The 27,220-nt window shown below is 44.3% G+C and overlaps 1 protein-coding gene across 5 annotated transcripts in view; it reads right to left on the reverse strand.

The window, feature by feature from the left end:
- The window catches only part of PALM2AKAP2 (PALM2 and AKAP2 fusion), a 658,794-nt gene that overhangs the window by 19,082 nt on the left and 612,492 nt on the right, over nt 1-27,220 (reverse strand). For all 5 annotated transcript variants that reach the window (XM_064379031.1, XM_012439051.3, XM_064379027.1 and 2 more), the window contains one exon: nt 14,534-16,949. In XM_064379031.1, the coding sequence (XP_064235101.1) occupies nt 14,534-16,949 (2,416 nt within the window). The remainder of the gene's footprint in view (nt 1-14,533; nt 16,950-27,220) is intronic.

Consider the following 27,220-nt stretch of genomic DNA (forward strand, 5'->3'; position numbering starts at 1 on the left):
TCTGCCTTTCACACACAGCACAGTGGAACTCCTGTTTATATTTCTGTGAAGGCCGTTTTCACACACTGACTTGAATCATATCTGGTTACTGAAGCTTTTGTCTTCTTAGTTAAGCTATAACATCATCTTGGGGACAGGGAGGTATGTTTCATCTGTCTGTGAATCCCCTTAATTCATTTGAATGTAAACTCCATTAGAGTAGAGCCTTGCCTGTCTGATCATTGTCAGATCCCAGCAGTAGCTGTGGTACATGGCACAAGGGAGGAATTCATGTTTGCAGAGTAATCAGTAAGTCCATTATGAAATATACGTAACAACCACAAGTAAATGCTTGTGGACTGAGACAGAATCTCCCATAGAGAGCTAGAAGAAAGAGCTTAAATGCCTTCACCAAAATACATGAATTAAAACATTTTAGGTCTGCAGAATCACAGACTCAATGGCTTTGGAGTAACAAGTGGATTTGCATATCATTTCCTCTGTAGGCTTCATGTCATTTGAGCCTTGCAACAACCCTGAAATGTAGTTAGGGTGGATGTCATGTCATGGCCACACAGGCTTAGGCGCCAACTCCCGCCCAAGTTACATGAGATAGTAAGAGTCACAGTCTGGAGCCCAAAACCCAGTGTTGATGATGGGTGAATTAAACGATGAGATGTATGCAGAAAGAATGCTGTAACGGGGGTAAAGGATTGCTATAGAGAAGTGGTCAGCCATTAAACATTGAAGACATTTCCTGCTTATTTATGGTATCATCCCTGGAGCACGTTTTTCCAGTTCTAGCCACTAGAGGTCAGAGGAGTAACAAGGAAAGAAAGGGTGACTTTTGAGTTCTGGAGCAGGAGGTTCCAGGGATAAGGGGGCTGAGAATGGTTGCTTTGGATAACGGAGCCCATGTTCTGGTTCTCTCTATTTAGCCTCTCAGGAGAGGCTGTCACGGGTCCCCAGAGAGAGAAGATACTATGCCTCATCCCCAGACTTCTGGCCATCATTCTGGTCGGTATCGAGGGAAGCTAGCTCAGCCAGGCTTCTCTGCCAGGCCCTGTGACCTCTGATGATCCTCCCCCAGTATGATTCAAACCAGGCACCAGAATTCTGGGTGTCATCTAGGAATCACACAGGCTGCCAAAATGCCAGAGAGCAACCTGTTCAACACCTGACAACTTCCTCAGAAGTCCAGAGTTTGCAGCCAGTGGTGGATGCTCTTCCCACAATAGTGGACACTGCAGATAGCACCACAGTTTGGGTCTTGGAGATCATTACATGCGTGCGATGCAAATAGTCTGCACCACAGGCCTGAGAGCTCAATCACATCCTTTTTCATGACCCCATAAGGCCCCTTGAAGTCCCATGGCCCAGAGGACATGCCCCATTAGACTCTGCAAACCATGTGCATCTCACCCAGCACCTCCCCAGTCACCCCAGGTCCAGTGTTGCTTACTCCCTCAAACTTTGCTCTGCTATCAGTTTACTCACCTGATGAATGATTCAATAGCCTGTGATATCTGAAATTAGCCCCATTTTCAGTGAGTACATCCTGCCATCCAGTTCCTCACCTGCACTGTACACTCTGTAGAACACTTGTCTTTTATTAAAATTAAGTCTTGCTCTGTCACCCAGGCTGGAGTGCAGCGATCTTGGCTCACTGCAACCTCTGCCTCCCAGATTCAAGCAATTCTCCTGCCTCAGGCTTCTGAGTAGCTGGGATTACAGGTGCCGGCCACTATGTCTGGCTAATTTTTGTATTTTTAGTAGAAAGGGGGTTTCACTATGTTGGCCAGGCTGGTCTCAACCTCCTGACCTCAAGTGATCAGGCTGCCTCACCCTCTCAAAGTGCTGGGATTACAGGCATGAGCCACCGTGTGTGGCCAGAACAGCCCTCTTGAATGACCTCAGTCACTATCCCTGGACAGCAACATGAACACACAGTGCCATGTAGACCTCAGGGCAGACCTGTATTGGCCCTGGCTGATGGCCAGTCCAGACATTTACAGAGCAGGGAACAGGTATAATTAATGTGACCTCTACAATGAACATAAGGAACCACTAGAACAAAGTTACACTGAAATTCTGAGTGGAGGAAACATTTGAGTTTACTTCATAAACATGATTATATTCAAACTATTCCATCGGAATGATTTCAGACTTAAGGTTTTGAAGGTGTTTGAGGGTAAGCGGCTTCACTTGGTTAGGTCGACTCCAAAGCTGTGTTTCTAACATTGTGTCCTGTTACCTTAGCTTTATAAGATAGTACTTGATGCTGCAAAGAAAAAAATCTTGGGTCAAATTAAGCTTGGGAAACACTGGGTTAAAGAAAGCAGGCAGAGAGAGGGGGGATTTGTTTACCAGAGGAATTCTGGTTTCAGTGCTAATAAGATTGTGAAGCTCTAATTCAGGGATGGGGGTGCACCATTTCTCAAGTTTAACCAGAAAATCTCACTTCATAGAATCTATTAAATGCCTCAAGAAAAAAGCCAGGCACAGAGGCTCATGCCTGTAATCATGAGGCTGAAGTCAGAGGATCACTTGAGCTCAGGAGTTTCAGACCAGTCTGGTTAACATAGTGAGGTCTTATCTCTAAAAAAAAATTTTAATAAGTGAATAAATGCAGAAGAGAAAAAAAAAACAGTTTAGGAAATACTGTTCTCTAATGTACAGTAGTTGTTAAGAAGCTCCCAAGGAACTTTTTTGGCCCAAGTTCAGTTAATATTTAAGTATGGGCACGAAGCTCATGTACAAGAACATTCACCACTGTATTTTTTTAACTATATCTTCCTATTGAAGAATGGTTAAGTTAGCTATGGCTCATTCAGGAAATGAAGTATTACTTAGCCATTAGAAATCATGCTTCAGACTCTCAAACTTAGAAGAATGGTTAAGATCATGAGAAAATATTCAAAATAAATTAAGAGAAAAAGCAGATTGCAAAAGTAGATATACTGCAGGAGTTCGAGAGTGCAGGCTGGAGAGCCGGACTGCCTGGGTTCAAATCCTAGCTCACAATGATTTGTGTGAAAGAAAGCAAAAGTGCATAGCACATGGCAGAGACTCAATCAGCGTAAGATGAATGCTATATGTTGCCTCCTGTGGTGAGCAGAATAATGGCCTCACCAACAGTGTTCAAGTCCTAATCACCAAAAGCTGTAATATGTTGCTTTACAGGTAAAAAGAACTTTGCAGGTGTGATTAGTTTAGGTACTTGAGATGGGAAAGTTATGCTGAAATACCTAATTGGGTCTAATATAATCACAGGAGGGAAGTAGGAGAGTGAGAGAGAGAGAGAGTGAGAGAGAGAGAGAGATCTGAAGACGCTGCACTGCTGGGCTTGAAGATGAAGGAAGGGGCCATGAGCCAAGGAATGTAGGCAGCATACAGAATGAAAGAGAGAAGAAAGTGAACTCTCCCCCAGAGCCTCCATAAGGAACACTGCCCACTGACACCTTGATTTTAGCCCAGTCTTAGTTTGTTTGAGCTGCCATAACAAAATACCACAGACTGGGTGGTCTGAACAACACGTACTTATTTTCTCACAGTTCTAGTGTCTGGAAGTCCAAGATCAAGGTGCCAGAATGGTTGGTTTCTGCTAAAGGCTCTCTCCCTGGATTGCAGACAGCTGCCCTGGATTGAGGACAGCTGTGTCCTGACACAGTGAGGAGAGCAGCTGTTCGATGTCTCTTTTTACAAGGGTTCTAATCCTATCATGGGCTCCACTCTGTGACTTCATGTAAACCTAATTATGTCCTAAAGGGCCTGACCTCCAAATACCACAACACTGAGAGTTAAGACTTCAGCATATGAATTTGGGGGAGAGGGCACAATTCAGTCCATAGAGATGAATTTTAGACTTCTGCCTTCTAAAGCTGTAAGATAATACAAGATAATACATGTGTGTTTTAAAAAATCATTATTATTATTACTTTTAGAGACAAAGTCTCATTATGTTGCCCAGGCTAGTCTTGAACTCCTGGGCTCAAGCGATCCTCTAGCCTCAGCTTCCCAAAGTACTGGGATTACAGGCATGAGCCACTGTGCCTGTATAAATGCGTATTTTTTAAGCTACTATATCTGTGGTAATTTTTCACAGCAGCAATAGAAAAGAATGCAAGTATAAACCCAATATTGCCTTCCATGCACCTATGGGCATGGAAGAAACCTAGAAAGGTGGCTATTCCTGGGAGGGTAGGATTATGAATCACTTTTGATTCTTTTTATATTTTTTCTATAATAATCACAAATTAATTTTAAAATATAAAAAACCAGAAAACTGTTCTTGTCAATATTATTAGCCCATGATGAGAAAAGTAGATAAATCTGCTTGCTTTAACCTTTATGGACAATGCAGATCCACAAGCCCTTCCATCATCCCAGGCAGCACATACACAGAGGTGCTCAGAAGGATAAGACTGTTCATCTCTGTAATGGTGGTGCTCATGAGACTGTAGCGTTGCAACACAGACTACGGAGCAAGGAAGGCCAACGAGTTTCACTCTAAATTAGCTAGTGGTGTCTCCCACTACGAGTGGGAAAGAAAACCAGGAAGCATAAATTGGTGTTTCATGTTATTTATCATAAACAGTTATACTACTCTCTGGTCCAGAGAAAGCAAGCCATGCCTTGGCTGTGCTTCTGGATCTTCCAGGCATTATGGATTTCCCTTGGGCATCTGTGGCAGGCTGTGCTGACAGGGGGCAGAGAAAAGAATCTGCAATTCCTCCCACCCAAAGAGCCCGAGAGAGAGAGCTGCATGTACTCAGAATACAGCTGTTGTCATCCCTGACAGCCCAAATCCTCCTCTGGAGGACCAGTTCTAACTTTTAAAAAGCCAAGAATGGGGATTCCACAAGTTCTGAAAATGATTTTGGTCAGATAATATGATTTGGGCGATTATTACACTCTCTATGCATGAAGTCTGAGGTCTTAAATCAAAGAGCCTTTGTTTCAACATTTCTCAAAAGGAAAGAAAAAGCCATCACCCACTCTTATTTAAAAACCAAACTGAACCAAACAAAAACACCCACCAGAGGACACGCCTCGGCCAGAGCCTCCTTCAATGACCTCCTTTCTTCACGCAGCATCGGGACAAGGCTGCAAACATCTAAAGTGACTCACACAAGTCACCAGCAAGAAATGAGCTCAGACTTGCATTTTCAATTTCGTTTCCTCTCAGGACAAGGGAACATCCTGCTTGTCCACCCGAGTGCAGGGACCTGGGCGGTTCCAGCTGTGACCCACACACCAAGAGCTGGTCCCTTCCACTTTCATCTCCTCCTTTGAAGGCCCCAGGGGTGGGAGAATGCGATGATATGAATCTTCAGATTATAAACCTAGCTCAGAAATGAGAAATACCCCTGCTTGGCAAACAAGTCTGAGAAATTATCAAATATTATTGCTTAAAGGTAAGTCGGGGTGTTGGATGAGTTGCTAATATTGGGTTTATCCCAGTGTACACAACTGGAAGACGATGAAAACTCCAGAAGGAAAGAAAGAGCTCTGCTTGTACAGGGCAAGCAGAGTTTAAGACCAAAAAAGAAACAAGTTAATTAAAACAGTAAGAATGAAAATTATGGTGAATAGTCATTCTCCACCAAGATCCTTTCGTTAAACACATTTCTGCCAGCATGGTGGGCTTGGCTGTGTGAAGATTACCTCCCTACAAAAGGAAAATATTTTTGTGGTAATGCGTGTAATTTTATTTTCACTCAATACATTTAATGATGGACTTTTTTTACTCTTTAGTTTTTGAAATCATAGTGGACTACTGAAAACTCATTATTCCTGACCTCAAGATTCTAAGAGCAATGTTAATTCTAAGGGAGTAACTGAAAAAAATCCCAGCTAGAAATAGAAAGCAATTTTATTTTATTTTATTTTATTTTATGTATCTATTTTTTGAGATGGAGTCTTGCTCTGTCACCAGGTTGGAGTGCAGTGGCATGATCTCACCTTACTGCAACCTCCACCTCCTGGGTTCAAGAGATTCTCCTGCCTCAGCCTCCTGAGTAGCTGGGACTACAGGTGGGCACCACCTTGCCCAGCTAATTTTTGTATTTTTAGTAGAGACAGGGTTTCACCATGTTGACCAGGATGGTCTCGATCTCCTGACCTCGTGGTCCACCTGCCTCGGCCTCCCAAAGTGCTGGGATTACAGGTGTGAGCCACCTCGCCCAACCTTCACACATGAACTTATACTTGAGTAATGGGAAACAGAACCACACATACATTCTGTGGTGCACTAAGGGTCTGTCCCACACACTCTCTTCCTGCCCTGCCTCACCCCCTAGTTTTCCACCCCATAAGTATGCAGCACACAAAGATCAAATGGATCTGAAATGCCAGTCTCCTTAGGGAAGTACACAGCAAGTAACTATGGCTAGTAAGAAACACAGTCATATTCTGCCCTGAACTCTGGCAGTCACAGAGCACATTCTGCTCCCAAGCCTGGCTTTGATTAGCTCCTATTTCTCACCAAGGAACTTGCAAGAATTATGTTCTTTGATTCACCTCCTCTTTGTCAGCTCAAAACTATGCATCTTTTTTTTTTTTTTGTACATGGCTGAGTCTGATTCCTCAGAAGACACTCCCCTAACTTGCAGCACAGAGTGGTCAGGCAGAAGTAGGCAATGAGGACATCACGTGGTGGCCCAGCAAGGCATGAGCCAGAAGAAGCCAACCCAGACACGTGATATATCCAAAGACCCAGCACTATCAGCAGGAATAGCAGAGCCAGCTTACACTAGGGAATTCAGCTGGTGGGGAACGTTCTGCTTTTTTCAAAGTTCTGCTGCCCAGAAGCTGTGACCACAGGCTTGTCACGGAAGAAAGACTTCTGAGCCCAGATCATCTCAAGAGTGAGGCTGACAGACAGGTTTAACCATGGCCGTGGGCCTTTCCAAACCTTTGAGGGTAATGTCTAAAGAGAATTTGGAATTCCAGAATTTGTAAAGTCCTGATTTCATTGCACACCTTCACCCCTTGCCAAACACAGCTTTGACATCGTCTTTTCTTATCAATTCCTTTCTAAATGGCATGCATTTTTCCAGAAAACACACTTGCTGGGTTTAGATAAATAGAACACAGGGAAGTTCTGGTCCAAGGCAGAAGGATCAATTTTTAAAAGGCAAGGAGAACAATAAGTAGTCACGGTGCTCAATGATCACCAGTCAACTAAACTTGACTTTGATCCCACTACGCCAAAAGTGTTCATGTTTAGTTAATAGAATAATGAACACTTATCCCTGCTCATCCTCAAATTTAAAAATTGCTTCCTTGCTTGAGTACCCAGTTCTTTCAGAGTTTTCAAGGAACGAGCCTGTTTCTGGAGTGAATGGCAGACCTTCTTCCTGGGAAATAAACTTTCAGAAAGAACTCACAAGAGCAGCTAGGCCAGATGGTTGACGTGCACTAAATTAGTCCCTTGGCCGTCTGCTCAGATCTTTGGACAGTCCAAGCGATTTTGCCTATTGTAATTTGGGGCACTGGAATTGAGTTCTGAAAGCAGAAAGGAATCCTCCTGGGTCACTAGGGAAGCACTGTTTCATGGCCTCTGGGAGTCAAATGTATACATCCAGGCCACTGCAAGCGAAGGACTGCAGAGCTACAGGGGCTCCTAAAAGGAGGATCAGGAAGGACCCAAGAAAATACAGAAGTTGGGCCTGGAACTGGGAAAGGGTAGAGGGAGCCTGAGTTACAAGTTGGAGAGAGAAGCTATTACTGTATACCTCGTCGGGCAGGCTCAACAGATGGGAAGGAGGAGGTAGGGGAAAGAAGATGGATTCTGGAGACAAATGAGAGCCTGAGTTTGAAACCAGGCTCTACCATTTCCAAGCTAAGTGACCCTGGGCAATTCAATCTCTCTGGGCTCTAGTAGTAGTTCTTTGAAAGAGAATAATATTACAGGTCCACAACTCTTCATGCATAATTCCCAAATCCAAAAAACTCTGAAAACCAAGTTTTTTCATAACTTATTTAGCAACAAAACATCACGTGAGCTGACATAAGGCTCTCCTAGTCTTTACTCACTGAATGTCGCTAATTCTTCTCAAGTTTTACAGTAGAAATTTAGTTTGATCACAGGGTATTGCCCCAGAACCTGGCAGCTATGTTAAATAATAGTATGTTCATTGCATTACCTTTCTAAAGAATAGTATATACTTTATAACTTTTCTAAAATAAGAAAAAGTCTGAACCCAGAAATATATCTGGCCTCAAGAATTGAGATAATTTGTATCTTACAGAGCTGCTGGGAGGATTCAGTGAGAAAATGAGAAATGACAAATGTGTGCGAAATAGCTAGTATTATATGTAGCTTTAAGGTCTTGATAAATTGTAACTACCACGATTAGACTTGTGTCACCAGAGAATGTTCTGGAAATATGGTGGTGGACAATAGTCATCTGTGGATATGTCTCAATAAGCTTTAATTAGCTTCGCACAGCAGGCAGGGCTCCTACAAGCTGCACGATAGGTGCCTGCCTGGCAGGAAAGAGGGGCGCTGTGTTCTACTGATGAAGAGCTCTCTCATCATCAAGCCTTCCATCAGAGGCTGACACAGGGCCTTCCCCCATGGAGCGATGATGGCACCTCAAATGAAACTGTGCCTCATCTGGCTCTAATTTAGCATAGAACACTCCACCAAGCTCTGCTTCGTGAAGATTGTGTAGACACTCACAAATACTTTTTTCCTAAGACTTTCCTTTGTGATACTTGAAGATAATAAAGGGGAAAAAGCAAAGACCCAGTTAAGAATCTTTACAGTAATGTAATGATCACCTTATGTGGAATCTTAATCTAAACAGACAGCAGCAGAAGTCAACACTTCCTGTACATCTTATAAAAATAAGATTTATTACTATCACATCTTTCCATGTGTTAGAAGACATGAACAGACACCCCAAGTTGTGGAACCTAATAGGCAACCTACACCTTCTCTTTTTCCTCTTTTGCCACCCTTCATAACCTATGTTCCATGGAGTGAATGATCTGACTTGGTAGATGAATTCAACATCTGGCATGAAAACAGAAACTTTCAAAAAAACAAATCATCCCCCAACTGGTTTCTCTGGCATGCTTAGAACTTGGAAGTGAAACCAGGATATCTAATAATAGACATAGATACTAAAGTGAGAACTGTTGGCAACTCCAACATGAAAAGACATTTGAAAAGGTCTTAAACTGCAACTTCAATACAAAGTTTGGGTATTCCACTCCGCAATCCTTTCCTCAAGGGTGTTTTACAGCAGTGTGTGAGTTAACCCTTCAAGTCAGGCTCGTGTACCTGCAAAAGTGCTTCCTTTATTCTCTCCCTCTCTCTCTTTTTTTTCTTTTTTGAGACAGGGTCTCACTCTGCTGCCCAGGCTGGAGTACAATGGTTCGATCATAGCTCACTGAAGCCTTGAATACCTGGGCTCAAGTGACCTTCCTGCCTCAGCTTCCCAAGTAGCTGAGACTACAGGCATGTGTCACCACACTCGGCTAATTTTTTTTTTTTTTTTTTGAGATGGAGTTTTGCTATGTTGCCCAGGCTGGTGTCAAACTCCTGGGCTCAAGCAATCCTCTTGCCTCCACCTCCCAAAATGCTGGGATTACAGGCATGAGACAGCACCCCTGGCCTTCTTCCTTAGTCTCTAAGTGCCATCAGCAGAGGGCACACATGCACACACTATTGGAAGCATGGCCTCACACATAACATACAGGGTATTCACCAAGATGGCACCTGCCTTCAGAAGTGCTTGTAAGCAGGAAGAGCTCAATCCAAGTCTGTGAAATGGATTCATTACAACAGGAAGACATTTAGTCCATCAACTTACAGTGAAGGCAGGACAGCTTGGGGTTGCGTAGAGATAATTACTACTTTAAAAACTCAGTGTCTTCTCACTGACCATAGGATAAACTCTAAAGTCTAAAACCCTTAACATGATTGACAGAACTCTTGGTTGTCTGGCTCCAAATCAATTTCTGTTTTGTTTCAAATATCTTAACCTTTAAGTTACTCTGGCCTTATTTAAATACCTCAAATGTGCCAAGTTCTCTATTCCTTGTGAGCCTCTCTTAGGTGCCCTTCCTTCTCCCCTACACCCTGAGCCCAAATTTATTCCTTTAGTTCTCAGTTTAGACAATAATTTCCTAAGGAACGAAGGCTTTCTTTATCCTCCAAACGATATGGTCTTCTTTGTTTTGTGCTCATACTGGTCTCTGTGCTTCTGTCAGAAAATCACCTCATTTGTTTAATGTTGTTTTTCTTACTGAACCATTAAGTTCCCTGAGAGCAGGGACTGTACATTTTGTTCACCTCTGTATAAACAAATGTCACTCAAATTCTATTTAAGTGGAACTTCTTCCTTTAAAAGTCAAATAAGGGCCTGGTGTGGTGGCTCACACCTGTAATCCTAGCATTTTGGGAGGCCGAGGTGGGCGGATCATCTGAAGTCAGGAGTTGGAGATTAGCCTGGCCAATATGATGAAACCCTGTATCTACTAAAAATACAAAAAAAAAAAGTCGCTGGGCGTAGTGGCGGGTGCCTGTAATCCCAGCTACTCAGGGGGCTGAGGCAGGAGAATCACTTGAACCTGGGAGGTGGAGGTTGCAGTGAGCCAAGTTCGTGCCATTGCCCTCCAGCCTGGGTGACAGAGCAAGACTTTATCTCCGCGCCCACCAAAAACAAAAAAACAGTCAAGTAAGAACCAAGAAGATAATTTCCAGATACGTGGTCATTAACATACACGTGACTATATCCTTTCAAAACAGAGCCTGGGCAACAAGAGCAAAACTCTGTCTCAAAAAATAAAAAAAAATTTTAAAAAAAAGCCACTAAAAGCAAAACAGTATCATTTCCACACGTGGGGGATGGAGTTTCTGTCTAGACAACTTTTCTATGGAAAGAATGAGAAGATTTCTCCTTCTTTACCATATCTTGGCTCTCAGTGGATTTTATTTGCTTTAAGATTTTAGGATTCCAGCATGCCACCAGCACTATTTCTACCAGAGAAGTTAAAAATTATATTTTTCATCACTTACTATCGTATCATCAGTGTGAGTCACACAACAAACTAGCAGAGTCACTTCTTCTGGCGTGAAATGTGAAATGTGCCATAGGAACTAGGTAATATCTCCATTCACAAAACCGTTGGGCCCAGCAGTTCTGACCCTGGCCATGAATTGTCTAGTTGGGCTGCTCAGAGTCATGTGTCAGCCTTCTCCCTGATCATGAACTTGGAGGTTGGCCGGTCAAGCAATACTCCAAAGATTTCCAGGCATGCACAGGAAGAAAACTGTGTTTTATGTTGAGTTTCTTTCAACTCATGTTGTAATTCTGGGAAGCCCAGGGGGCCAGCTTTAAATGTTCTAGAGATAAACATGAAGGAATGACATGTATGCACATTATCATGACTGTACTCAATATGACATCAAGACTGGAGCAGAGTGCAGACTTGCACGGATGAATTACCGTCTCCCCGTAGGGACCAGAAATCAATCCTACAGGGATGGGATATGGGAGAAGAGATCAGTATTAGCACAGAGGAAAGTGCTGCGGAGGTTGATACTGGGTTGTTGGGATGCCAGTGGCAAGCCTTAGGATGCTGACTTGTTGAAGGCAACCTTGGTCCTGGTGGGGAAGCCTGACGAACAACAGCCAGTGGGGGAATCAGGAAAGAGCATTGAAATGTCTTTACGTTAGACAATTGTCTACGTGCTAGAAATAAAGTTGGGGGTAATATGGTGAGAAGTTCAATTAAGAGATAGTCAGAGAATCCTGAAAATACTCACTGCTATGGTCTGAATGTCTATGCCCCCCCAATATTTATTTGTTGAAACTTTATCACCCATGTGATGGCATATATTAAGAAAGTCACTGAAGTATTTCTCTTCTTCCTCCCTTTTCTTTCCTTCCCAAACAATTCAGTGCAAAAGTCACTAGGCCAGGCTAAGCAAGACAGTACCTGCTGTGGGGCTGGAGCCCAGGTAGGGTAGGGAGGGTGCTGGTGAAGGGGGGTGGCAATGGTCACCCAGAAAATGATGTTACAGCCCAAGTTTGGTGAGGAAAACAGGAGACTGGTTATACTGGAGTGTGGCGGGAGGAGGGCTGGTTAAACAATAAACATATTACAGATAATAAAAACTAAGTCTCTTGCTGTCAGGAAGGTGGTTACAAATATAGAAAGGGAGAAAGTAAGAATGACCCTTTTATTAAGTTAGAACTAAAAGGTATCAGGGTGAACTCATGGTTTTCAAGAGGTATGTGTATCATTTCTTTCCCTCCCTCCCTCCCTCCTTTCCTTTCTCTCTCTCTCTCTCTTTTGACAGAGTCTCGCTCTGTTGCCAGGCTGGAGTGCAGTGTGGCATGATCTCAGCTCACTGCAACCACTGCCTCTGAGGTTCAAGCCATTCTCCTGTCTCAGCCTCCCAAGAAGCTGGGACTATAGGCGTGTGCCACCATGCCCAGCTAATTTTTGTATTTTTAGTAGAGATAGGGTTTCACTACGTTGGCCAGGATGGTCTTGATCTCTTTACCTCGTGATCTGCCCACCTCAGCCTCCCAAAGTATTGGGATTACAGGTGTGAGCCACTATGCCCAGCCCAGAGATGTGTATAACTTCTTATTCTGTCCATTGAGAGTGCCTAGGACCAGCCACAATTCAATAACAATGAGCACACCCAGCACCCAGATCTTTTTTTCTAAATACCATCATCAGAAACTAGTGCTCTTCAGAGACACAACTGATTTCGGGGTTGGGAAAGAATAAGATGAAACTGGAATATCTTGTGATGCCAGAAACTGAGGAAGCACTCAGAGGATAATGAGGACATCTCCAAGGTCACATAAGTTAGCCAGAAAGGGATCCTGTGAGCTGTATCTGAACAAGTTAAGGATAAAAATAATAAAAGAAATGGATTATAATCCATTGAATATCATAGGAATCCATGAGATCATACCGACGTAAAGTTTGACGAGGAATGGGGTGAAAATTACGTAATACCAAAGTATTGCCCTACAAAATATGAATTAATTACAAAAGAAAAAACTTTACTATGCAGAGTCCTGGCAGACACTCCCTCAATGGAGTGCTCATAATCAATATTACGTGATCAGAGTTGACACCTGTCACCACAATGGCACAGACTAATACCACATGCTATCTGTTTGGATACAGTGAGAACACAGCATCAGTCTGGTCCTAGCAAAGATGCACAACCTGAAAATAATCAAGTGAAAGCATCAGAGACCCACATTGAGGAGCAGTCTACAAAACTGAAGGAGATGGGGCATCATGTTGGCAATCTACTCTCAAATGATTCAAAATAGAAAAACATTGTACTGTATTTGGGAACTTTTCTTTAGGTTGGAGATGCTTTCAAAATTTAAAACGTTAATGAGAAGAGTCACGTTGTGTCATTGTAGATTTGATGGAAGCCAAGTGTCAAGATAAGATTAACATCTGGATGGACCAAGTCCAATGTCAACAATTATACTTTAGGGTAATAATTCTTAAATTTTCTCTAGTAAAGCATCAGGTTTTCCCCACCAGTCCATTATGAAGCAATACTTTTATAAAATACAAAATCCCACACTTGGATTTCAGGACAATATCATATGGCAATAAGAGTTTTCAAATGCATACTCTGAACATCAGAACTTATCTTAGAAAGAACCAGTAGCAAATGATTCCTGGACTAGTTTAGACCACACTTTGAGCAGCATTTTCCATAGCTGAAGATGCATGGATCCCTGACTGCCATAAAATCCACATGGGAAATAAAAACTATTGGTCATACTATTATCCATATGGTAGCAATAATTACTACTCGAATTAACATCAACCATCTATACAAAGTGTTTAAAAAAGGGACCACCCAGGCAATATGAAGGGATTAAAGACCTGCCTTTGTGGACGGTAATTCAACTTGTCCAAATGGGTCACATGACGAGAACAGATGAGCCCATCCCGATTCCAAAGTAGTTGTTGCTTTGTGGTGACTTTGGAAGAAAAACCCAGTCACACAGAAGATGAACAAAAACGTTTTGCATGCGTCAGTCTGCAATGCCAAGTCATGACTATCACTGCTGGGAAGGGAACCAGCATTCAGATGGGGTTAGTTAGTAGAGGACATCTCCCAAATCAGACGGCTTCGATTTAACCACAGATACTGAGGGTCAAGCTAACTGATTCCAACATAGTTCACACATGGGTCCACTCTGGTTCTGTGCCACAATCAGCCTCTCCCTCAGACAAGAGGCAGGCTTTCAAATAAAAGAGGACAATTCTCTGTAATAAACCAAGGCCAAAGCAGAACAACAACAAAAAAGAGCCATTGCATCCTCTGGAAAGCGGCAAACTCCATCCAAGCTCAGCATTCTTCTAGAGGACACTCACACTTTTGTTGCATGTCCCTGTATGTTGGAATTCTCGTGCCAGTGTCCCCCCAGCACTTATTCCAGACACACACACAGGAAGCTCCACATGGAAACCCATGAGCTGAAATCAACAATGACAGACTGCTGCGGCATCTGTCTCTGGTGTGAGGCACCTCACTTACCTGGGGCAGTTTTGTAGCATGTTCTGGAGGGCAGCGATGGGGCGTTCTTTGTCCTGGGGCTCTGCGCACTCTGCAAGACTTGTCTCTGCCTCTTCAGCTCCTCTTCCCTTTCCTGAGCTGCTCGGATCTCTTCTTCGATCATGGACAAAGTCCGCTGTTTCCTGGACCTCAGTTTGAAGGGCCCAACCATCACGTCGGATTCTTGAGTGGCCAGGAGGGAGGCTGTACTTCTCAGCTCAGCGGCCTCCGAGTACTTGCTGAAATAGCTTCCTTCGGGCCTGGTCTCCTCCATGTTAATCGGGCCACTGGGCTGCACAGCTGGCAGTGGCTGGGGGGGCCCCCTTTCCCTGAGTGCCCTGTCTTCAGCAGGCAGAATCTTTGGCAAGACATCCCTTTTCTCTTGAACAGGAGAAGACACCTGAGGTGGCTCAAACATGCTCTGAGGCTTCTCTGAGCTGAAAGCCCCAGCTTCAGCTTCCTCTACAGTCGCTTCAGGTCCCTGTGGCTCTGCTCCATCCCTGCTGGTTTTGGACACAGCTTTATCCACCTGCTCGGCTATGGCTTGTTGAATGGCATTCTGCACCAGGAGGCCAGCCTGATACTCCAAGGGATCATCAACCGACGGAGAGTCCCCCAGCATGGAGGAAGGGGAATAGAAACCGTGATCACTAAATGACTTGGAGGCGCCTTCTCCTCGGCCCTCTGAGGGGTTGTCAGTTTGTGGCGTCTGGGGCAGAGAAAAATCGGCCAGTGAATTTTCCTGGAGGGCATTGGTTGTCTCATTTGAGGCCCCGCTGTCACTGATGTTGTCCATGCTGAAATCATTGGATAGGGTCTCCAGGACGGTGGTATCCTGAGACCTCACTGACAATTCATCCAGACCAGAGTCAAGCTCCTCTTGGGTCAAAGAGACATTGACGGATTTTGAGAACTGATCCAAAATCCCATGGTCATCATCCTTGACCACAGTGAGGACGGCCCGGGCACTCGTAAATTCTCCATCCTCTGCCCACAGTTTAGATAAGGGCCCACGTTTAGAAGGCTCGCTGTAGGGCCCTTCCTTCCCCTGAGGGGCTGTGCTGCCCTGGCTTGCTGCTGCCACTGATGAGGTCTCCAGGGCACCGGGGGATTTCTGCCCCTTGGCGGCTGAGGCACCACTGTCTTCTGGAGGTCCCCCAACAGAAGGTGGTCTCGAGTTAATCAGTGGCTTATCTGAGTTGATTGATCCCAGAGGCCTGTAGAAAGGCTTGATGGAGAACAGCCTGGGTGTACTCTGGCCCTTGGCCACAGCTTGCCTGGAATTCTCCATCAGCTGGAATTGTTTGCGAGCAGCAGAGAAATCTATCTGCTCTGTGACAATGTCCTCCTTTGCTTTGTCAATCATGCTTGTACGTTCATGAGAAGAGTCAGGGGCTGTGAAGAGCTGCGATGGGGGCTGCTGCTGCTGCTGCTGTAACTGCTGCTGCAGCAGCAGCTGTTCCTGTTGCGCCCTTCTCTCCTTGCGCTCCTTGTACTTTTTGTGTGACTTCAGATGTTCCTCGTCCAGCTGCTCCTCGATGGTTTTTTCCTGTGGGGGATTCCACCATTTTGCTGCAATGCCAGGATTCTTCTTCACAGCCTGGCTGCGAATGAGCTCCCTCCTCTCCTTTTCCAGCTCCAGCATCTCTTCAGAAGGCCTCACTTTTCTGATACAGTACTGTTCTTTCTCACGCTCGTCATCCTCAAAGAGCTTGGAGGGCTTCTTGTCCTCATGGAGGGCACGCAGCTCAAACTTGGCCTCCTTCTTCAGCGTGGTGAGCGTGAACTCTCCGTCTCGGGAAGAACACCGGGAGCTAGTTGAGGAGCTGGGGCTGACAGGCGCCTGCAGGCCGTCCCCCAGCGCATCTCTAGGCTGGCCGGGAGAATGGCCATTTGCTCTTTCTGCCTCTGCCATGGGGTCCGGGCTGCTATTACTGAGCTCGATGTGAGGAAGTGCCTGCCGGCTAGCTGTTCTCTCAGTAGGTTTGGGCTGGGTGGTCTCGTGGACTGGGGGGCTTAGGCCACCCACCAGGACCACTGCACCAGGGTCTGGGGAAGATGTTCCATTGTACGTTCCGTCCACAGCAGAATCACAGCAGTTGGCCTCCAGCACCTCATCTAGATAGCGGATCTCTCTGGCGACGTCATTATCCAGGGATTCATGGTGATCAGTGAGAAGGCCATTACGGGGGGGTGAATAGAAAGGGGAGGGGTGGTCCCTGGGATGCGGGGTAGAGGTGATTCCAGGAACACTTTTACATTCTGCAACGGACACCTCAATTTCCATGTTTTTGTGATCTGGGGAAAGAGAACTGGTAGCCGGCTCCGGGAGGTTGGCACTATAGTTGTCGCCCTCACTTTTTAGCCGGATATCATCCTCGGAAAGCTGGGGAGGCTTCTGGAATAAAGAAAAAACAAAAGTAAAGGTTAAATACTGCATCTCTTACGAACACGAATGCTGACAAACTGACTCATAACAGGAAGGAAAATGGAAACCACAGTGACAAATTCTTTTGAATAGAAATTTCCTAATAATCCCTTAAATGTTCATTTTCTTGTAGTAACGGGTGCCCAACACTCTCTAATTTAGATTCCATTTTGTTTACATGCTAGCACCATTTTTAAATTTTATCTACTAAGGTAGAAGAGATGACATCATCATTGTACCAGAGTCTTCCCAAGTATGTTGCAGCAAATGATTACAGGCTATGTAATAGGACTATTAATAGGATTACAAAAAGAAAATCCTTTTGTATGAACAGACCTTTAAAACATATGACTCTCTGCCAGATGTAATGCAGTTATTCTGGAGACAAGCAACTTTTTGGAAAATCTGTCCAGAATAAAATACTGGAAAATAGTAGATCCCTTTAATGGCAGCACACAGGCTACAGTTCCCCACTGCCATGGCTGTAATTGACCACGTGCCTTGTAAACACCATCACCAAAGCCACTGACTGCACAGCTCTGTTTTCTGGGATTGCATCAAAGTAATACTCCTTAGTTAAGGAGTCAGCATTGCTTTGAAAAACTAATGGCCAATGGTACTTCTCCTCCAGTCTATTAACTACTCTATATATGATATCTTCAGTTTGTGATTCAATAAGAAAACCCATCTTCTTAATGTTTTAAAATCCATTGCATCTTTAAGGAAGCAGGTTTCCTTTTTTTTGAGATGGGGTCTTGCTCTGTGGCCCAGGCTGGAGTGCAGTGGTGCCATCTCAGCTTACTGCAACCTCTGCTTCCCGGGACTACCAATGTGTGCCATCATCCCTAGCTGATTTTTTTTTTTTTTTTTTTTGGTAGAGACAGGGTTTCTCCATGTCACCCAGGCTGGTCTTGAACTCCTGTACTCAAGCAGTCTGCCTGCCTCGGCCTCCCAAAATGCTAGGATTACACACATGAGCCACCACGCCCAACCAATCCATCCTATTTTTCTACCAGTTATCTAGCCTATGTAATTTTGTTACTTGACATTAGAAACATTAATTTTCAAATTATAAGATGATTTTCTTTTGCATCTCAAAGGACTCTGGCTTATCTCAAAGAATTCCAGTAAAGTATAAACTTGAGTTACCCTCAAGGACTTCACTAGCACCAAGTCGGCTGTGTTTCCTCGTCTCAAGTGTATCATGTGCCTGGTATTATTGACATGGGACAATGCAAAATTGCAAGAAGGTGTAAGTTTCATTTATGTAAGGTTTCGACCATTTTAAATGCTTAGAATATTATAACACCACCTTAGGATGATTCTAAGGAAATCTATTTCAAAATCCTTCCCAAAAAAGTGGGTAATTATGGATTTGTTCTTGAGACCTAAGAAAACACAGGAGTTCATCGTAAGTGCTCTACCTTGCTGTCAGAATGTTGAAAAACTTTCCCGGTTATCCATGACCTGGGGGGGTTTCCTTCATTCTTCATTTTCCACATTCCCTTTCAGACTTAAATTATTCAAGCAATGTATATGCCTTCTTCATTAACAGGCACAAATAATGAATATTCCTCTTTTGTCAACATCTTTTGTTCTCTGATTTTCTTCCAATTCCGATCTGCTCTTTGTTAAAGAGTGATACTTAACACAATTAATATTTATAATTGCTATGGTCTTTATTTTTATTTTTGACCATCATTAAATAGTAGTTTTTGCTGCTACTGTCTTTTTTTTTTTTTTTAAGAGACAGGATCTTGCTCTGTTACCTAGGCTGGAGTACAGTGATATGATCATAGCTCACTGCAGCCTTGAACTCCTAAGCTCATGGGATCCTTCTGCCTCAGTCTCCCTTAGGACTACAGGTGGATGCCACCATGCCTGGCTAATTTTTAACTTTTTGGTAGAGATAGAGTCTCGCTATGTTGCCCAGGCTGGTCTCAAACTCCTGGACTCAAGTAGTCCAGCCTTGACCTCTCTAAGTGCTGGGATTATGGGTGCGAGCCATCCTGCATGGCCAGCCATTTTAAAACTATTAACTAAACTTTTTTTTGGATAAGGCATTGTCAGTAACTTCTACTCACATATCATTAAGAATTACAGAAAATTTGAATGTTGAAACTTACTGGCTGCCATTCAATTTCAAGTAAACCTAGGCCAAAATTAGCCCACTCCATGGAAAGTTATTGTTGGAATAAGAAGACAAAGAGAGATTCACAGCACTGCTAAGACGAGTCAGATAACCTATGGCACCCTTACCCCCTGTCTTCTTTTGGCCAATGATTCCCTGTTAATATTCTGTATGAGAACAGCAGAGCTTTCCTTCTATCCTTTTTGGCTTTGTGGGGGGCGAGTGGGGACAGTAGGAAGCTGGTAGGACTGAAATATGGTTAGAAAACATTGCTCTACTGAAACACAAGATGCTTTAGAATACTCAGGGAGAGGAAGGAGGGCAACGTGATAGAAAGGAAACTAAAAGGCAAATAATTAGTTCTATAGTTTAATTAATTAATCCACTCATTAAACATGAGGGGGGCTTATTCTGCAGGGTTATAATGAAATTAGCAGCAACAATAAGCTCCAGGAGACAATACTCTTTAAAAAAACAAACAAACAAACAAAAATCCCAAAATCAAGTTTCCTGTACTTCCAAGAAAGCCCTAAGTCTATTTTAGAGTTTTCTTAGTCTGAATCAGGCAAGTGAAGAACTTGCCTCTCTTTGTCTCTTGTTGCTAATCACAGAGGTAGGAATGACGATGGGGCCTGTCGCCAAAGCATTTCCCAAGAACACTTTTTGGCTCCTCACGTCAGCATTGTCCCTTTCTCTTGAATATTTCACACTTCAAGTGTTCAATGATGAATGAGCAGATGCCTTTCTGTGTTTTCTTTTTAGAACTCAAAAACTGTATCAGCTCTTTCCAAGGCACACTTTTTGAACTAGAAATAGTTGTTCTGGTGCCAATTTTTTTAATTCTAAGAAGACAATTTGACGGTATGCTTTTGCGATTGTCTGAAAAAAAAAATACAAAACTGCCATAATCTTTGAATCAGAAATTATGTTACAAGTAGTTACATATTCTATGATCAGTCAAACTCAGATTTTTAAAAATGCTAGTTACTTGGCAGGGAGCAGTAGCTCACGTCTGTAATCTCAGCACTTTGGGAGGCCATGGTGGGCAAATCACTTGAAGTCAAGAGTTTGAGACTGGCCTGGCCAACATGGTGGTGTACACCTGTAATCCCAGCTACTCGGCCTGAGAATCGCTTGAACCCAGAGAGTGGAGGTTGCAGTGAGCCAAGATTGCACTACTATATTCCAGCCTGGGTGAGGAAGTGAGACTCCGTCTCAAAAAAAAAAAAAAAAAGGCCAGGCACGGTGGCTCACACCTGTAACCCCAGCACACTTTGGGAGGCTGAGGCAGGCAGATCACCCAAGGTCAGGAGTTCAAGACAAGCCTGGCCAATATGGTGAAATCCCATCTCTACTAAAAATAAAAAAATTAGCCAGGCAAGGTGGCAGATACCTGTAATCCCAGCTATTTGGGAGGCCAAGGCAGGAGAATTGCTTGAACCTGGGAGGAGGAGGTTGCAGTGAGCCGAGATCACGCCATTGCTCTCCAGCCGGGTCAACAAGAATGAAACTCCATCTCAAAAAAAAAAAGGCTAGTTACTTGTTATATGTCAAAGTTTGGGGGTTCCAGTGTAATTTGAGATGATTCCTTTCCAATACATTTTTTAAACCTCTAGACACTGGACGGTGTAAGCAGGAAAGAGGCCCTCCTTCTTATGAGCTACATGGCATCCAGTGCCCCGTTCCCCATAAATTCAGAAAATCCTTCCTGACGCTCAAATCCATTTACTCAGAGAGCAGCAAGTTTAACCTCTAATTGTCATAAAAGTATTTAAAGAGATAAACAACTCTGCATTACTGATTCACAATCACGCACCAGAGGTCCTGCAGTTTTGTAAAGTTAGACAACAATGATAACAAAAAAGCAAATTCCTGAGTTCTGTCAGCAGCAAGAATTTGCTTTCATGCATGGCCTGATGTAATCAAAGCCATCAGTAACTACACCAGGTAAATGGAAATGGGCTGGAAATCCAACCTATTCTGATTGGGCACGAGTCTGGGTTTGGTATCCTCAGATGACGTCTTGTTTAAACAACACATGCTTATTGCTCTCTTTGAAGACAAGAAGGTCCAGAACTTTCTCCATGCTTCAGATTAGGTGAATGTGATTCCGGATTCAGATAAGATGCATATTCATGAAATCAACAGAAAAGCCCTTTTTGAAATGAACTATGCCCCAGTGCAAAAAACAGGAGGATAGGAAAGAATCATTAAACTGGGTTTTCTAAGGTCAGAGAACTACGGTGCAAAGGGGCGGTGGGAACTCTTTAGATCAACCCAGCTCACCCTACAGGTGGAGCCCTAACACCGGGACACAGAAACCTGCCCTTCCCACTAAATTCCTAGAATAGTTCACAGCTGGTAAGGATGTCTATTATTTACTTTCAAATACTTGGTCAGGGACAATATAATACAGCTGTGTGCTTCTGAAATTAGTTTAAATTACATTCCAGAGTCTGACAACCATCCTAACTTGGAATATACACTCAAAGAATGGTCATCTAGGATCTAATGAGAGAGCCCACGCTCCGCAGGTGCCTTCCTCCAGTACTTAGCTCCCTTTAACCCCCAAGGAGCCCCAAAGCTTTGCTAATTGGCATAATTAAGGTGAGAAATAGGTTTTCATTAGTGAAATTAGTGGCTTGTCAATTAGCATAATGAATATTAGAAATCCATGAAATTGTTGGTGTGCAAATTTGTGGATTAGAGATCTTCCTCACCCTTTCACAAAGAGGCTATGTCAATAGTGTGAACCCTTTGGTTTATACACCCTTTGGGATGGTGTTTGAGGTTTGAGAACTAAACAATCTTGTTTCTAGCCTTTGGTTCATGGGGCTTTGGTTAACACCCACTAAATGGTAACAGAATCCTGTCTTCATAAAATTGCCGCATCTGTCTTTATGCAAGGTGGGGTTGGAGCATCTAGAAACTTAAGAGAGCTGAGATTTCTTCATACCATTTTTTTTTTTACAAATGTTTATTTAACAAATATCTGTATGAGTGCCAGAATTTGGTCCAAGAGACTTGTGTTTAATATAACCTGGTAGCCAGGCTGCAACTAAAGCCACCTTTATTTTCCAAAAAATATTTAACAGTTTTGCAAAGCAAATTAGCATGGCTCAATTTACAACCCAGGGGCCTGTGTCTCCACCTAAATAATGCAGAAAATGTGGTAATTCAGAGTTTGGCGTCCAAAGACCAGAGTCTGGGGTCACTTCTTGGTTCTACCTATGAAAGTGCTGCCAGATCTTTTGTACTGCAATCATGGAATTCTGCTGAGAATAGAACTCCTTCATAAGCAGGACTAATAATATCTCCCAAATCTGTTTTGAGAACTAAGTTAGAAAATGTACTTAGAAGTACTATGCAAACTATAAAATGGTTAATTCAAATGTTCACTATTATTAAGCCATTTTACGCTGAGGTTTAAATGACCAGTATTATATCCTTTCTGGCAGCAGACTGATTTTCTTTTGGGAAAAGAACAGGAGATTTTTAGAAGAAAAGAAATCAACAAGAAAAGATTAAAGAAAAAAGGCTCAGGAAAGACTCAAAGTCAGAGCCTACGGCAGCTCTAATCTCCCTAATCTTTCCCCAACCCCAGATCCTTACATATGAATTTTAGTTGAAGCTAAACACAACTAGCTGCAACAGAGAGAGTAATTTCATAAAATGTCCTTAAAAGTTAAGTCCTGAAATGCAGTAAGTAGAATGAGCAGCCAAGAACCACCCCGACCTGGGGCTCCAGTCACATGGAAAGCAGAGGAGGGGTCACACAATGGATAAAACAGAACCTGGTCCATCTCCTCTACTCAACTAGCCAAGTGAACGTATGAGTGAATGAGACAGCCCTGACAAGCCTGTCCTGTGGGCATGCTGTAAGTGTGGTATCCCCATTTTGGGGCTAACACATGTCTAATAGCTTATCATTTCACAGTACATGCACACACATGACGTCCATCAGCTGATGCCCAAAACATGGCCCTCTAATAAGTGGGAAAGGCGGGAATTTTATTTCAATCTTAAAACTTCAGAATAAGAGGTATAGAGAAGTAGAGGGGTGTTTCCCAAGATCACCTGGATAGTAAGTGCCCTAGCCAGGATCTGAAGGTGGGTTCTGCTCATTCTATCCTGATACGTTAAAATGGATTCTCAATAATAGGAGGCTTTTTAAATGACATGGGAAATGGTGAGAAGAGAGGATGGATCAAAAGAGAGTTAGCTTGGCTTTTTGGTTGATCTTTTGCTTGTCTGAATGTCTACAGATGAGGTGAGACTGACAATTTAGCTTTAAAAGTCGATAATCCCTTTTCCTTCTTTATTCCATCTCGGCCAGGAACAGATGAACTGCCTGGATAGTTAACTCTCTGGAGTCACATCTGTTGCTCTACGTGTCAGAGTAGAAATGTGACTTCTTGCACAGTCTGGGGGTTTCATCCTCTGGGCTGGTCTCTGAAGGAGTTCTGTTTCCTCTGGCCACTTGCCAGAGGTAAGATCCCATGTCCATGTCATTGCGATGGACACTGTGGGAAAAGGCTGCAGCTCCTCACCAACACCACAAGTGAGATTCTAGAAGCCTGTTTACATTTGCACAGAAAATACAACAGCAGGGCCCTGATCCCTGCCCCACTGGGCAGAGACACCCATGTGTTCTTTCTGCCCAGGGCACCTGGGCCCGCAGCTAGGCATGTCATGAACAGAAATAACTTTAAGGAAGTGCATTTTCATTAGCAGGTCTGCCTGAGCCCAAGTGGACAACAGAAAGGTGTCCTTCACCACAAGGACAATGCTTGTGTCCACAGGCTCCCCTCTGCCCCACCATACTCAGGCTGTCCAAGCTGGACAGTGTCCCTCACCCCCCTCGACCTCCCAGGCACCTAGCCTAATTGCACAGTGTGACCCAAATTACTCAAACATCAGGCTGCACAACCAGGTTTCTCCGCTCTGAATAACCCAGATTACTTCCCACTAAAGCCATGACATTTAAATTAGAAATGCTTTTCTCTAGATAATGGGTGACCCGATCCTTTAATCCAGTTATTTTTAAGTTCCACCAAAAATACAAACTCACTCTTGGCCTAGGAACAGAGGTATGGCTATAAAACAAAACTTCCTTATAGCTGTGAAATCAGAGAGTATCTCCGTTTTCCCTTCTCATCCTGCCTCTCTCTCTCTCTCTCTCTCTCTCTCTTTTTTTTTAGACAGAGTCTCACTCTGTCTCCCAGACAGGAGTGCAATGGTGCGATCTCGGCGCACTGCAACCTTAGCCTCCCAGGTTCAAGCAATTCTCCTGTCTCAGCCTCCCAGTAGCTGGGATTACTAGTGCCCACCACCATGCCCAGCTAATTTTTTTTTTTTTTTTTTTGTATTTTTAGTTGAGATGGGGTTTCGCCATGTTGTCCAGGGTGGTCTCAAACTCCTGATCTCAGGTAATCCACATTCCTTGGCCTCCCAAAGTGCTGGGATTACAGGCGTGAGCCACTGTGCCCGGCCCCTGCCTCTCTTTTGTTAAGTCACATTTTTGGCACACAGGACGCAACAACAATCATGACAAAGAACCAAAGAACTAGTTCCACGAGGCATGTGTAGCTGTCTCTAGAGAGGTTCTTCCTAAACTTTTAACTTTCTGGCTGAGTCAGGATGTCTCCAGCACGAAAGCAAATGCAGAAGGGGGTGGGATGGAGGAAGTGCACCTGGCTGGTGGATGATGCCCAGAGACCTAAAAGATGCTCGCATCAGCTGAACCTCATCAGCCTTGGAGAAACCAGGCAAAGCTACAGTCAGGAGGTCTGAGGGAGTCTAACTCTCCAAACTGAGGAAACCCAAGGCATAAGAAAGGGAACACAGAGGTCGAAGAGGTCAAGGCACTTTCCTGCAACACTGCCTCAGATCCATAAGCACATCCTGGAACGCTGCAGAGTTATGCGAGGTCCCCAGAGCTCAAAGGTGATCCCCCATCCCCAGCAAGAAGCTCACAGACTTGGAGGGAGGGAGTACCAGCTCCCATAAGAACAACAAACAGCACCAGGGGAAGGAAGTGCTGCAGCAATAGCAGGAAATAAAATTCCAGCCCTCTTCAACGGTGCAAATCGTGCAGGGCAAAAAGAATTAAAGAAAGTGCGGTGCACCCAAGTTCCTAAGCAGGCTGGCTGCACCTCTTCTTGCCCTCCCTGCTGAAAACGCAGGAAGGAGAAGGAGCTGGGACTCGGAGTGGGTCCCTTCCACCCTCCCCTGAAGGCACAGAGAGCAGGAAAGTCTGGGAACCCTTGCTGCTTGGGTTAGGCTTGGGGCCTCTAAGCCGAGTCTACAAGCAGGAAGTGGAGAGGCGAGACCCCAGGTGATAACCTGGACCACACTGCAGTCCTAAGCAGGCTTCCCTCTTCCTTCCTCCAGCAGAGCTTCTTCTGGTCTGTAGAACTAGGGGCCGTGTTGATTGTGGGAAACTGTGAACCAAGCCACTCCCTAAGGAGGCTAGAGCCTCCCCTCCTGGCTGATGGAAGACAGCCGGCCAGACTCCAGACCTCAAGCACTCCTGGGGCAAACCCAGGCTAAATTTGGACCGGGCACACTTGGGTCAATGCTGTGACCCTTAAAAGGGGTGAATACTACAAATGCTTCTTGGGTTTGCCTCCATGGATCCCCTGCCATGAAGCCATTACAGCTCAATGTGACTAGGGCAGTTCTAAAAAGAAAACTCAACCCTTTGGGGACCAGGAGTTCTGTGCCTGCCCCTGCAGGTCCAGCCTTTTTTTCTGAGAGCTTCTATAGTATTGATAAAAGACCATTCTGCTATTCTGTCTGGCTTATGCCTCAGGTACAGGTCTGAAGATGGGATGAAAATGCTTCTGGAACTTCCCCCCCCCCCTTCACTGGAAATAAGGCTTGCCTGTGCCTTGACCCACATTCCTAGTGAAGGAAACTGGTCAATTTCTCATAGAACGGAATCTCCCCAGCACCATAGCTTAGCCTATTAATAACATCCTCTCAGCCCTGCTGAAAAGTCAACGGCTCCAATGTCAGGCTGAACATCTGGAAAATGTTAAGGTGTTATTTGATGAAAACATTTACAGCTTGGGCTTTCTGTGAAAGAAACTGAAGATGTATGTGTGGTGGGGGTCAGCAGTGGGGAGGGAAGGAAAGGAAGGAAGCTGCTGTTGGCTTTTCAGTAGCAGCTGATGAAAGGGTTGTTTCTTTCCGTTACTTGGAGACCCACTTCTTACAGAAGTGACTGGGAGGCTTCCGGGCTTCCCGTGAATTAAGAGAGATGTAAGTTTCATATTTTCCTCAATGGGGGATACTCTGGGGCCTATCAAGGAGCCCTCGGATGCTCTTCTCATCAAAGGCCCTTTTCACTGTCAGAGTATTTTGCAAGGTAGTCCCCACCCCAGAATAAACCAAGCTCAAGGCCACAGAGGGAACTCTCGCTCCTGCAAGCTGAGATTTCTAGGGTAACCGATTCTGCTAAAGACAAAAGCAAGCCTAGTTTTCAGTTTTTTATAACTGTGCTGTGTCCCTCTTGGTTTTAGAATAGTTCCAGATCTTGGGTTCATGCCTGGTCAGCAGGTCACGGCAGGGATCAAAAGCCACGCACCACTGTGGACCCACCAGAATCCCAAGCAAATCCCAAAGCAGAGTCCCAGGGGAAAACAGTGCCAGACACATTGTGGTTAACCCTCCGTCTACAGGCGATTCTGTACCTATGAATGAAGCTGGTGAGGGTCTCCTTCCATCCCCATGGGACCTCCAAGAGACAGGCACCACACATTCCCCCAAAAGCCACATTCTCCCAAACCACCCTGTGAATATGGTGAGTTCCACAGCATGGAAACAGAAGGCTAGCAGTAGACCACAGCACTGAGTTTCTTGAACAAATACCACAGGGTGGCTAGGAAATGAGCCACCAGAATCACCGGGTCACTTGGTTCTGTTCCGGAAAAGGGCACCCAGATTCTCAGATGCACTCACATCATCTTCAAAGCATGATCTGCCACTCATACAGCATTGCACTGTATGTGCAGGACTGAGCGTCCTCTTTGCCTCTTAGCACAAAAACTGAGAGTTTTACAAGATTTGGAAAAAAAAAAATAGAGAGAGAGAGGAGAGAGAGAGT

This window comes from Aotus nancymaae, unplaced genomic scaffold, assembly GCF_030222135.1.
Source record: "Aotus nancymaae isolate 86718 unplaced genomic scaffold, 86718_ANA_hifiasm-v0.15.2.pri h1tg000003l, whole genome shotgun sequence".
In the NCBI taxonomy this organism is placed as follows: domain Eukaryota; kingdom Metazoa; phylum Chordata; class Mammalia; order Primates; family Aotidae; genus Aotus; species Aotus nancymaae.